This window comes from Leuciscus leuciscus (assembly GCF_965113295.1).
Source record: "Leuciscus leuciscus genome assembly, chromosome: 1".
NCBI lineage: Eukaryota > Metazoa > Chordata > Actinopteri > Cypriniformes > Leuciscidae > Leuciscus > Leuciscus leuciscus.
In genome coordinates this window covers 65,918,404-65,931,018 of record NC_138725.1, presented here as the reverse complement: position 1 = coordinate 65,931,018, position 12,615 = coordinate 65,918,404, and the positions used below count along the sequence as shown (strand labels likewise).

The window sequence follows — 12,615 nt, the reverse complement described above, 5'->3', positions numbered from 1 at the left end:
TTGGCTGGCAGATCTGTCGTCAGTCATAATCTGCTTAGTAGAGCAGTACTGACTACTGACCTCCATGACTTGAGGCAACACAAATAGGCAATGTGTGCTAATGAGTTTAGAGAGGTCAGTAGCTCAAGCTGTTCACCTTCCAAACAATAGCACACCCACCCAGCAAAATAACTCAAATAATCAAATAATAATAATATTTTAAAAAGTAACACTAATCAACATGACACATATGACAGGGTTCCAACATCCAATGTGTTAGAAATATAGAAAATAGTATTCTAATTAAAGTCATGTCCTCTGATGTTACTAAAGGAAACTCTCCTCCCCAAACCACAACAATATATATATATATTTCTTAGTCTGAAGAAGCGTTTTTCCATTATAAAGAACTTTTTGTGTTATGGAAAGTTTTCATGGATTTCTGCATGGAACCATAGATACCAATAAAGAAACGGAATGGAACCGAGTGAATGGAACCGATCTACTTTTATGATTGGGAAGCAAATCAAGTAAGGATCATTGACAGGTCATGGCTGACAAAAGAGGTACATTTATGGAGGGATGACAAACTAAACCTATGATTAAGGTCATAAGCTGTACAACACTGGTCAGACAGACTGCAAAATGCAACAATCCTATTTGAAACACAAGGGACATTATAAAAAAATCATAACAAAAATCTAATTTGTGCAAAGATGTTGGAAGCAAGATGGATGCCCTTGTCAGGCCTCATGACTTGATTCAATTCTCTATCCGCTTGGTAAGTCATGACATAAGGAATACTGGTTCTGGGTCCAAGCTTCTACTCATTGTAATTGAGAACACTATTTATTCACATCACATATTTAAGCTACGCTTTTAAAACTTGTAGATTACATATGGACGCACGGCATCCTGGACACCAATACTTAACAAGTCAAAAAAAAATGAATCACTGTCTGGCCATATGAGGTTTCGGTATGGAAATGAAGGTTAGGATCATGATTCGGTAGTATTACAGCACACAAGTGTGTATTAGCACCATTTGTTGTTTGATTTTGCTGGTTTGGAGACTTAAATTGTAACTGCAAAGCACCAAAATAATGCTTCCTGAAGACACCCAAACCATACTTACAGTATATAACATGAAACTACACATTGTTTATATTTTTGTAAAATAACAACAATGCAGCTTGTGCAGTGTTTTCCTATTCATAAATGCACCTCTGGGATGTTTAAGGTATTACAGTAACACAACCCTGTCTGTTAATTACCTAGTCCAATTAGAGTAACAGCAGATGGTCTTGTAAGCTGGTGGGTCTTATTGTAAAATGAACCCCCATGTAGAGCCCCCAAACCACATGTAGAAACCGACTCTCTGAGCAAAATGGCAGCCGAGTTGCTCATCACACTTGATGACACTGGTAATTTTATAGCAAAGTGCAGAGTTTTGTTTGCCATCCTTGTATTGTTAGACCACGTCATAAAGGAGCAAAGCAACATAATGCAGCACTCATCAGAAGTGGTGTTACGTAACTAACTAATCTTTCAGAAAGCCTGTCTGGATTTAAATAGAGATATACATAATCCCATTCAGCACTTAGAGGAGTTGTCAGGGGGAGCCAAGCCCAAAGAGGGGCCAACGCCAGCACTCAGCACAACGCCATCCTGTTGTTCTGGTTGGAGAAAGGAGGAGGTAATCGAGGAGGGTGGGTGAAAGCAAGAAGAAACTCAGCAAATCCGTCCCTTTTACTCGTGTACAGCTTGGGAATATGGGGAACAGTAAGAGCGGTGCTTTGTCCAAAGAGATTCTGGATGATCTGAAGTTGAACACCAAATACACGGAGGAAGAGCTCTGCACATGGTACGCCAGCTTCCTCAAAGAGTGTCCCACTGGACGCATCACCAAAGAACAGTTTGAGGGCATCTACGCCAGTTTCTTCCCAGATGCGGATCCTTCCGCCTACGCTAGGCATGTCTTCCGCAGCTTTGACACCAACGCAGACGGAACCTTGGACTTTAAGGAGTACATTGTGGCGCTGCACCTTACCTCGTCAGGCAAGACCACACGCAAACTTGAATGGGCGTTTGCTCTGTATGATGTAGACGGCAACGGGACCATCAGTAAAAACGAGGTGCAGGAGATTGTACGGGTGAGTACTGGTCAATATTGGCTTTAACATACAAGACTTTTTAATGCATTAGCTGTTGACTGAGTATGGAAAGTGTGCAAAACTTAGGGGTTTGTTTGCAGCCACTGCTCATGGCATTTAGTAGCAAGTTGTAGCATGTAGGTAACAGTCCAACAGTTGTGAACAGATGGCTCAAGAAGCTCAGGATAGATTACACCCCCTGGTGTAATACAAGTCTCAATCACTAGTAGTAAATGTGTCAGTTCTTATTATTATGTTAAAAGTGACAGAATTTTTATATTTTGCATTCTTCTGGGAACAGTCGATATTCAACATGATTCCGGACGAAGACCAGAAAAACCTTCCGGAAGATGAGGACACACCAGAAAAGCGAGCAGACAAAATTTGGACCTTTTTCGGAAAGAAAGATGATGGTAATAACTCATCATAATATGTGCTATTGCTATAGAATACGTGAATCATGCCGTGTGCTCATAATCCATGCATTTTCACAATGTCTCATTGTCTTCACAGATAAGATCGAAGAGGGGGAATTCATTCAGGGTGTCATGGAAAACAAAGACATCTTGAGGTTGATACAGTTCGACGAGCCAAAGAAGATTCAGGAAAAACTCAAGGAAAAGAAGCATTAATGACCACATTCCCATGAGACTGATCGGAGCTTCGTTTCTATTCATTTGAAACCAAACCTACACGAACCAGACTGCTTCTCCAGGTCACATACTGGACACATACAGATCCGCTATCCATAAACACGTCAGAGTTATGAACCAGACAAACCTAGCTTTTCTTATAATACACACAAGACTTCTGTCCTGGACCACCACCACATCTACCTGAAGGGCCTTTGAAGTCATTGCTATTTCCATTGTTTTCAGAGTCCAATCAATAAGAGCAATTAGGCTCATGTTAACAGTCCAACTCTAGCGTATGCAATCCTCTTAGGATCTGAAGGTCGGGTGAGACAAATCCGCAGGGTCCAGTGGCTCTCCTCTTTTAGATCCCTTCAGGGTTAAGGTGGTTTAAGCGCTCAACATGCATTCATCAGAATCTGTTTAGCAGCTGACTGGGTCATTTTTATAGAACAAATTTCTTGTACTGTGTTTTTTTAGGATGTATAGTGATGGTGATGACAATTTTAGAGAATTTTTACATGAAAAATTTAGGAATACATATCTATTCTAAGTCCATGTCATTACTCATCAATCCACCAATGCCAATTAGCAATATAAAGACTTGGGGTAACACTTTGTTTTACAGTGTCCTTGCTACATATGTTACATCTACTTACTGTAGTAATAAGTAGCAGTAAATTATGCATAATAACAAGCAACTAATCCTAAACCAAAACCTAACCCTACCCTTTAGTAAGTGCATGCTGTTAATTGATATTACTCCGTGTACAAATGTATAATTACTCTGTAACAAGGACACCTTGAGTGTAACCAAACACTTAGATCAAAAGATTACTATTGTAGTGTTGGAACAAAAGTGGACATGACAGTCACAATTGACTGTGGTTTCTGTCCATGTATTTGAAAAATAATATAGCAGCCTGAAGTTTTAGATAAGTACAAATGTTAACGTGTGTTGTCCTTGTTCTTTTCTTTTTCAATCAATCAATATTTTTTTAGTTGATTTTCAGTGCAAATAATTGGTAATATCATGTAACCACTACTTGTTGTCAATGACCTACTTTTGTACATGATATTATCACATAAAAACAAAGCTGTCTCAAAATGGATATTTAGCTGGAACTTTAATCAACCGATTGAGTTCGGAGTGAGATTAGAGTCTCCAAACACGTTTAGACGTACTAAACTTGAATGGTAGAAAGGGCTCTCACCCCAAGTATATCTTTATCATGTTGACGCTGCTTACGGCCAAATCTCTAAGGACAAGCCTGAAGCGCAGGGGCTTACCTCTTTCTTTTCTTAAAGCCGTCTTTGGCTCAGGCTAATGCATGGCCTGGATTCAACATTAGGACAATGAGCTGCAAAACAATGGCCAAAGCTCTGCAGCATGGTTGCTTTTGGCTCAATGAAAAACAGGCTGAATGGTCACATGCAAAAACACACAGAGGATCATTTTTACTAGAGTTGCATTAAACCTGAATCACCTGGTTTTTGGTTTGGCCGGCCTTTGTTTTGAACCAGCGGGTCAAGGTTTGGCTGGTTAGCTTGAGCTGTCAGCCTCTACACACTTTGCAGGCAAAAAACATCTTTCTCCATTGACGGCCATTCAAAAGTTGGCATGCATTCTGAAGAAATACAAAATTTTTGCATTAAGTTATGGTAGATATTTCTTCAGTGAACAGTTATTTGGATGGCTGGCTCAAAAAAATCAAATAAAATAATAATACTTTTTTTTTTTTAAGATAATAAATAAAATAAAATAAAATAAAATATGGAACTGCAGGCCCAGATGGCAGCATGTGCCAGATGAGCAATATTGAGCTAAACAGAAATGCTACATGCTAAGGTTGTTCAAAAGAAGAAACCTCAGTGGTGATAAACAATTAGTTGTTTTTTATTATTATTATAGACAATGTAGTGATTTCCAGGGCAAATTCAACATAAACATCATATCTTCATAAACATGTTGATAAATGAATTTTATCAACGAAGACTATTAAGTTGAGATCAAATAAATCAACATTTACAATATTATGTATATACTGTATATATATAAAAGATCTAGTTTGGAACACAGACATTCAACTGAACAGTTTTTCAGAATACACAATGCACACCATTGACATCAATTTTCAATACGACTTCTGCAACATGTAGTTCTAGAATAGCTTGGGCAATGCAATACAGTAAAACTTGTTACATGCTAAACAGCAAATGTAAACCAGTCATACATATGTTAGGTGAAAAGAGAATGATTGTTAGTAACTTGATATAAAGGAAATAATAAAGTAAACGATAACCTGAATGCATTACCTTTCATGGTACAGCATTTTTTACTTATCCATTTTAGATTTACTTTCACATTATCGGACATGCTTATGTGCATTTTACATAGTACATAAAATCCAATTAAATTCCCCTCATGTACTCCTGGTGCGCATACATATACTGTGAGTTTATCTCAGGCAACAAGTACTATATTATTTGCATTTTTTCAAACAAATTCTATGCTTGATTTGATTGGGTTGTGTATTTATCTAACTCTAACCACTATTTCTTGTCATATTGACCAATAGTAAAAATAAATACAAATCTAAACGAAAGCACAGATATTTTTTCTTTTCCCAAAGTGTGCTTTGACTTCCTGTGCTAGCCTATATAAATATATCAAATTTCTCAATATTACTGTATAAAGTTTGAAAATTGAAATGTGTCATATATCTTCCAGTATTATAGCTGAGCGGATTGAACAGTGTGATTATTAGCTGCCTATGATAATGTGCATTCAGCAGAAAACTGTGGCATCCATCAGTCAAATGTTTACGTATCAGTTAAAACATATTATGACGAAGACTACAGAGAGATGAGCATGATGTAGGATGAGCCTGACAACAATTACAGACAAAAAAAACGCCACGCACATATTTACAGTTATGTACAAACACGTAACAGAATAGATTGTGAACATTCCAAGGCAGTTTACCTTTAGGCACTAAAAGGTGTACATTATAACTCAAATCATTATAATTCACATATGATCCACCTTTGATTGACACCGGGATTCTACAGCCAAACCATATAATTTCACCATTAAGAAACAGTATCGTTTAGAAGTTGCTTTAGTGCAACTTGCAGAAGAAATTTTGGATGCCATCAGAGTAAAACTGGCTGCATAAGAGAATTTCTTGGCTTTAACTGGGAAAAATTATATGACTTTGCTATCGAGTCCTGGCCAGTTCACACATCTTCCATGAACACAATCAATGGACTAACCAGCACCACTCAAATTACACATCAATTTTTCCATTAACCATACAAGAACTAGTCCTACATTTAGACAAAACATGCTTTTCTGTAAAATAAATCTGCAAAAATATGAAAATATATCAATTCCATACTTCGACAATGCAACCTGGCCCCTCTTTCATAAGGAAGGTTGTAGATTTGCCAGCAGATTATGTGTAGTTTGAAAATAGCATTAAAAATTTCCATTGCATTCCTTGTTGCAAAAAAAAACCAATACAATTTTTCTCAATACAATAAAGATTTAACAATATAACCACTGAACAATGATATGCTTTAGCATCCCCCCCCTTCCCTCCCCCTCCAATGCTAACTTTGATGCTGGTTATGCTAAGGATGGATTGTTTTTGAAGTCTTTGAACACCTATATGGCATTCATAAGCTGTCTGTTCAGACTGAAACAATCATCATAATGTTCATCATAATCACACCACCAGCGACGCGCATGATCCCATTCATTTCAATGGAGAGCTGGCGATTTCAGACGACATGAGCAACAGTGACCATTACACCCGGTACAGTGACCATTACACCTGGTATTAAAATGCGCTTTGGTCGATTGAATCACAAGTAGATAAGGGAGACACATTCCCGTTTACACCTGGTCTTTTAATCCGTCTCTTTTGTCCACTTTCAAACATTCTGTCCTGATTTCTTTGAGGGGAGGGTCTATGGGTCAGTAAATCTGTGGGATTTTTCAGATCTTTTGAACTAATAGATGAAATAAGCTTGTGCAATTTACATATGAACACGCTTGGAGATGGCGGAAAAATCACAGAGAACAGCAGCTTTTGTTCCTGCTCTGACAGAATAAAGGTCCTTGCACACCGAGTCCGAAATTTTCGTAAGAGTGTTTTTGTATTCGTCATACGGTGGCTCTGAATTGTCAAAACACAACCCAAAACGAACCCGATACAATTTTTTTTATGACGGATGAAAGTTTTGGAGGCAGTGTGTAAACGTGATTGACAGAACGTGAGGTCGTTTTTAATTCGGACTCAGTGTGCAAGGACCTAACGACCACGCCAAACGCTGTGAGTGTGTGTTAGAAATCAGGAATGGTGAGAGAACATTGAGCTTGGTATGTTTTTCATCTTCAAACCAAACTTGGGTCTTCAGCCAACAAAGTTTAAATCCCGTCTGGCTAGCGTGCTTCCCTTAATGTTTACGCATTAAGTCTAAAAACGGTCTTTTGTGGCTGTTCGTATGCATTCGACCACATGAGCGTTTACACTACGAAAGCAATCCAGTCGAATGCGTTTTCAACTACCTCTGGAAGTGGTCGAAAGTTGACAAGCTCAAAGCGTTTTAGACCCCGTTTACACTTGTATTTAGCGTCGTCCACTTGTGATCCAATCGACCAAAATGCATCTTTATACCAGGTGTAAACAGGGCCAAAGTTGAGATATGTGTAACTTTATGCAAATGAAATTTACTTTCGAGAGCAACAACCAATAGGAGTGAAGTCATTGGAGTGCACGTGATCCGTCAGTGGAGTGTCGGAGGAGAAGTTATTGGTCAGCAGCTTTCCTCTAATTTATGGTATGTCTCTGTGTGCATACGGTGGTTCTCACCATGCTGGCCGAATAGTTTCACCCAGATAGACCTGCGCTTGTGCTTTCACAGCAGATAAATAGCCGCGATGACACAAAGCACGCGCTGTTTCTCGTTCATCTTTATTATAAGCATTTTATGTAGCGATTCCATTTATATTTAGTCTTTTCCCTCCAGAATGTTTGTTTTTAGCGGCAAGGAAACGGATTCGGTGTCTACAACATGGAATAACATCTGTAAATGTCATTCATATATGTTACTAGAGTCGCTGGCAGTGTGAACGCAGCTTTAGACACACACTTTAATCGAGGGAAGTATAGATATCCACATCTAGCTGTGTAGTTCAATGTGTGTACACTATCACTTTAACACCAAAAAGATTAAAAAAAATATTGATTGAATGAAATTTGTTTAACAGGCATCCACCGCTGCAATTAAACAAACAGGTGTTTTACTGTACAGTATTTGTTCAGATCTTTATCAGTGGAGCCTTGACTATTTTTATTTTATTTTTTTTATGTTAATGTAATAGACCTACTGGGAAGTCTTTAGTAGCATCTTAAAGTTATTCAAAGGACATGCAGGATTATATGGATGGCTACTCAATATCATAATGCGTCTGCTGTCCTTTCCTGACACTCATTCCACATGACATTAAGAAAATCTTCTATAAAGCTTTGATTTTGTAATTATCTGATATTTTCAGTGGAAATCCACAAAACAAGCAGTGCTTCAAGGGGTGATACCTGTATGGCTTTGGCTGAGAGGTTGAAGTACTCAGGTAGACAGGCATGCAGGTAGATTCATATCGTATAATGTGTTTGTTTGTGTGTGTGTGTGTGTGTGTGTGTGTGTGTGTGTGTGTGTGTGTGTGTGTGTGTGTGTGTGTGTGTGTGTGTGTGTGTGTGTGTGTGTGTGTGTGTGTGTGTGTGTGTGTGTGTGTGTGTGGTTGGTCTAGATGTCCATGTCCACAGGTCTCAGATCTCCTGTCTTGTGTTCCTTTACCCAGAGCTCTCTGTCTTTGGCTGGGTCCACACTCTGCAGGAGCTGGTCCACCGGCTCCAGCGTCTAAGAAACAAGAGCAGTCAAAAAAGGTCTGAGATGTTAGCTACCAAGTACACTGCTAAAAAATAAATTATTACTCTTATTCAGCAAGGACACATTAAATAGATCAAACGTGCCAGAATAGACCTTTATAATATTACAAAAAGATTTCTGTTTCAAATAAATGCTGTCCGTTCTATTAATCAAATAGTCCAAAAAAAAAGAAGGTATGATGGTTTCTACAAAAATATAAAGCAGCACAACTGTTTTCAACATTCATAATAATCAGAAATGTTTCTAGAGCATCAGATCAGCATATTTGAATGATTTCTGAAGGATCATGTGACACTGAAGACTGGAGTAATGATGCTGAAAAATTCAGCTTTGATCACAGGAATAAATTACATTTCACAACATATTAAAGTAGGAAACAGCTTAAATTGTAATAATATTTTACCCTGGAAATCCAGAGTTCTCGCGAGAGCACAAGTTGAATTTGCTCAAAGAGTTTATTCTGGCATCGAGTAATGATGCTCATTAAACATTCCCTTGTATCCGAGCTGCACCAATCACATCGGGTTATCTGATATAGGCGGGCCAGAGGCGAGCTAAACAGATGACGACAGCGCTGTGACGTCGAAGTCATTAGTAAACATTGCAAGATGGCTATGGATGAACACCAGCTGTTTGAAACGGCTTTGGCCGCTACAATGAACGAGTTAGACTTGGCTTTTTATCTAAAAGTGGAACAGAAGACGCCGCTCGAATCCTTCCTTTGCAAGAGGGGTGTTTTTGCTGTTTTGCCGACCGGATACGGCATAAATATAATCTACCAGTTAGCTCCGCTGGTAGCTAAGCGCATGGGGCTTATTGTGATTGGTCGTAGTGTTATCCAATTGCGTGCAGTGAGATTTCCAAATGCATGCTTGGTGCCGCCCCTCGAGCTGGCCGATTTTCATTAGTCGATGCCAGACCATTAATCTTTCAGATTTAGGTCTGGATTTCCAGACTAATAATATTTCACAATATTACTGTTTTTACTGTATTTTTTATATTATATATTTATATTTTAATACTTTAATTTAGGTGACACCAATAAAAGTAATTTTAAGGTCAAAAGCTCCTTAAAAGCATAGTTCACCCAAAAATGAAGATTCTGTCATCATTTACTCACCCTCAAGTCGCTCTAAACCTGTATGAATTTCTTTCTTCTGTTGAACACAAAAGAAGATATTTTGAAGAATGTCGGTGACTAAATATTTGCAGGTCCCCTTTGACTTCCATCATATGAATGGGGACCAGAAACTGTTAGGTAAATGATGTACAGAATTTGCATTTTAACTTCCCCTGTAAGCCAACATCTACATGTTTTATATGGAATGTGGACAGGTGCACTATGGGAAAAGACTGCGTGCTCTCAGCTATTCTCAGTCTTTCCACTGACCAGAGACAGACTTCAAATGTGCTCACTCGAATATCTTCATGTCTATTCTGACCACTTCATGAAGTGTTACAGAAAACATGTCCATTAAGGCTGAGATCCTGTTTGAGATCCATCTGTTGAAACATACTCCGAGTGATGGTGAGTGTTACTCTGTTTGTGCGGGCTTGTGAAGTTGAGAGTGCTGGCAGCTACTCTTCTGTGAAGACAGCAGCTTTCTCTAACACAACCCCAAGGGCTCTGGAGCTTGTGTTTACACACTGATTTGCCCTGAAACATGAACCCTGTGTATTTACAATGTGTCTAGCTTGCATTAACCTATTATTCAGCAAATCGTAATGTAACCGAGATCCACACATACGACATTATATTAACAGGCAGACAGAAAAATGAAGGCATTTGAATTTACAAGAGCTGCTTGCAGAGTTAACTTTCCCATTTCATACTATATATTTATTTTATTGCACCGCTGGTGTACACTTGTTTTGAAGGATTTTAAAAGGAAATGTAGATGGTAAAACTTAAGTTCTATCATCATTTACTCATCCTCATGTTGTTCCAAGCCTGTAAGACTTTCGTTCATTTTCGAAACACAAATGAAGATCTTTTTGATGAAATTTGAGATTTCTGTCCCTCTATTGACAGTCTACGCAACTACCACTTTCAAGGCAGTAAATACATCATTAAATGTTTGTGCTTTGGCTTTGTTTGAGCAAAAAGCATAATTTACCACTTTATTTAGAAAATATTCATCTCCAACGCGCGTTCACACAACAAAGTCTGCTCTCGCGTCAACAACACGCATGCGTCGTGGTGCTCTCATGAACACACGTGGGAGATTGATATTTTATAAATAAAGTGGAAAATTATGCTTTTTGTGCAAACAAACCCTCACGCTGCTTCATAAAATTGAGGGTAAACCACTGTCGTCACATGGATTACTTTAATGATGACTTTACTACCTTTCTGGGCCTTGAAAGTGGTAGTTGCGTAGACTGTCAATGGAGGACTATATTCATTAAAAATATCTTCATTTGTGTTCTGAAGATGAACGAAAGTCTTACGGGTTTGGAATGACATGAGGCTGAGTAAATGATGACAGAATTTTCATTTTTGGGTGAACTATCCTTTTAAGACAGCAAAGTATCTGGATGCTTTATGGATGTCAAACGTTTGTGGACGATGTTGATAATATTCCTGTATTGATATATACGTCTTTACTCTGCTAGAAAACTTGTGTGAACTTGAGGAGAACTTACTTGTACATCCATTTTTTTTTTAAATCACCAAAACACTAGTTGAGTAAAAGCAAAAATATCTCAGATATTCTGAAATGATAAGCTTATAAACTGCGTACATAATAAAGCTCATGTAATGAGATTTTCTGATCATTTGAAAAATCATTTGAAACCTGCTTTAATGAAATTTGAATGCACTACAGATAGCTGCAGATGTTGTGTGAATATGAAGCTTGGGTTTTGGGTTTGTTACCCAGAAGAACATCCTGCTGTTACTCACACTTTGGTTGAACATGTCGGTCTCATGCCGCAGCGTGGTGTACTGACGCAGATGCTGCTGGATCATCTCTACTCGCTCCACCTCCAGCCTCTCCAACTCCTTCAGAGCACAAACACAGACAATCACAGGTCCAGCATCAGTCTGTACACGGCCTTCAGAAAAAAGGTTCAATCTGGTTCTTGACTCAATCTTAAAGAACTTCTTATGCCAAAAAGGTTCAATATAAAGAGAAATGTCTTAAATGATTGCATAATACTTTCATGTTTAATGAGTTATTTAAAAAAAAAAAAATCTACTGATAAAGTATGTTAATGAGCTGTTTAATATTACAATTAAAATGAATTAAAACAAAATGAATTAAAACATTTTTAAAAAAACAATCTTAGGATAGGAAGCCCTAAAAGGTTCTATATGAAGTGTGTAAAAGAACCCTTTAAGGTTCTATATAGAACCTTTTCTTCTAAGAGTGTTTCTTACAGTCATCTTTTCTTATCTTAGCTGATGGCTTAGACAAAAATACTACTCATTTTCTTTATGGTGAAATTAATTATTCACAGTAAAGTATAAACCTTACAAGAAACCTGCCATGAGTATCATATGAGTATTATGAGTATAACCACAGGGTTATATAGTGAAGATTCATAATACAGAAGCCACAGATCAGTGAAAATTCAACTTATTTTCCAATTTATGAATTCCCAGTGAAGAAGTCCCCCTTTAGTCAATTATTTTATCCCTTAAAACTCATCTTTGATCACCAAAATGACATATTTAAAAAAAAAACTCTTGAATTTTTTTTTTCTCATGCCTTAAAATAGCTCGAATGTAACTCTAAACCGTTGCCTCATTTAATATACTCGGTTCTATGAATATGCAAATTAGCCCCGCCTCCACTCACTCACACCAGCTCAGAGATCCACTGGTTGACGTTCACACGTTGATCTGATTGGTTACAAGGTAGTTTGTGAAGTCAGAAACACCAGCGATT

At 37.9% G+C, this 12,615-nt stretch overlaps 2 protein-coding genes across 4 annotated transcripts in view; one reads left to right on the top strand and one right to left on the bottom strand.

Moving 5' to 3' along the window:
- Positions 1–439: 439 nt before the first annotated feature.
- LOC309476465 (recoverin-like) lies at positions 440–4,142 on the top strand. Its single transcript, XM_082139637.1, has 3 exons — positions 440–2,132; positions 2,434–2,545; positions 2,646–4,142. The coding sequence occupies exons 1-3, from the start codon at positions 1,752–1,754 to the stop codon at positions 2,762–2,764; spliced, it is 612 nt and encodes a 203-aa protein (XP_081995763.1). The 5' UTR covers positions 440–1,751; the 3' UTR covers positions 2,765–4,142.
- Positions 4,143–6,738: 2,596 nt separating this feature from the next.
- gas7a (growth arrest-specific 7a) overlaps positions 6,739–12,615 on the bottom strand; it is a 52,788-nt gene continuing 46,911 nt past the window's right edge. For all 3 annotated transcript variants that reach the window (XM_082180337.1, XM_082180335.1, XM_082180336.1), the window contains 2 exons: positions 11,628–11,726; positions 6,739–8,692 (listed from right to left, as the gene is read on the bottom strand). In XM_082180337.1, the coding sequence (XP_082036463.1) occupies positions 8,579–8,692; positions 11,628–11,726 (213 nt within the window). In that variant the 3' untranslated portion in view covers positions 6,739–8,578. The remainder of the gene's footprint in view (positions 8,693–11,627; positions 11,727–12,615) is intronic.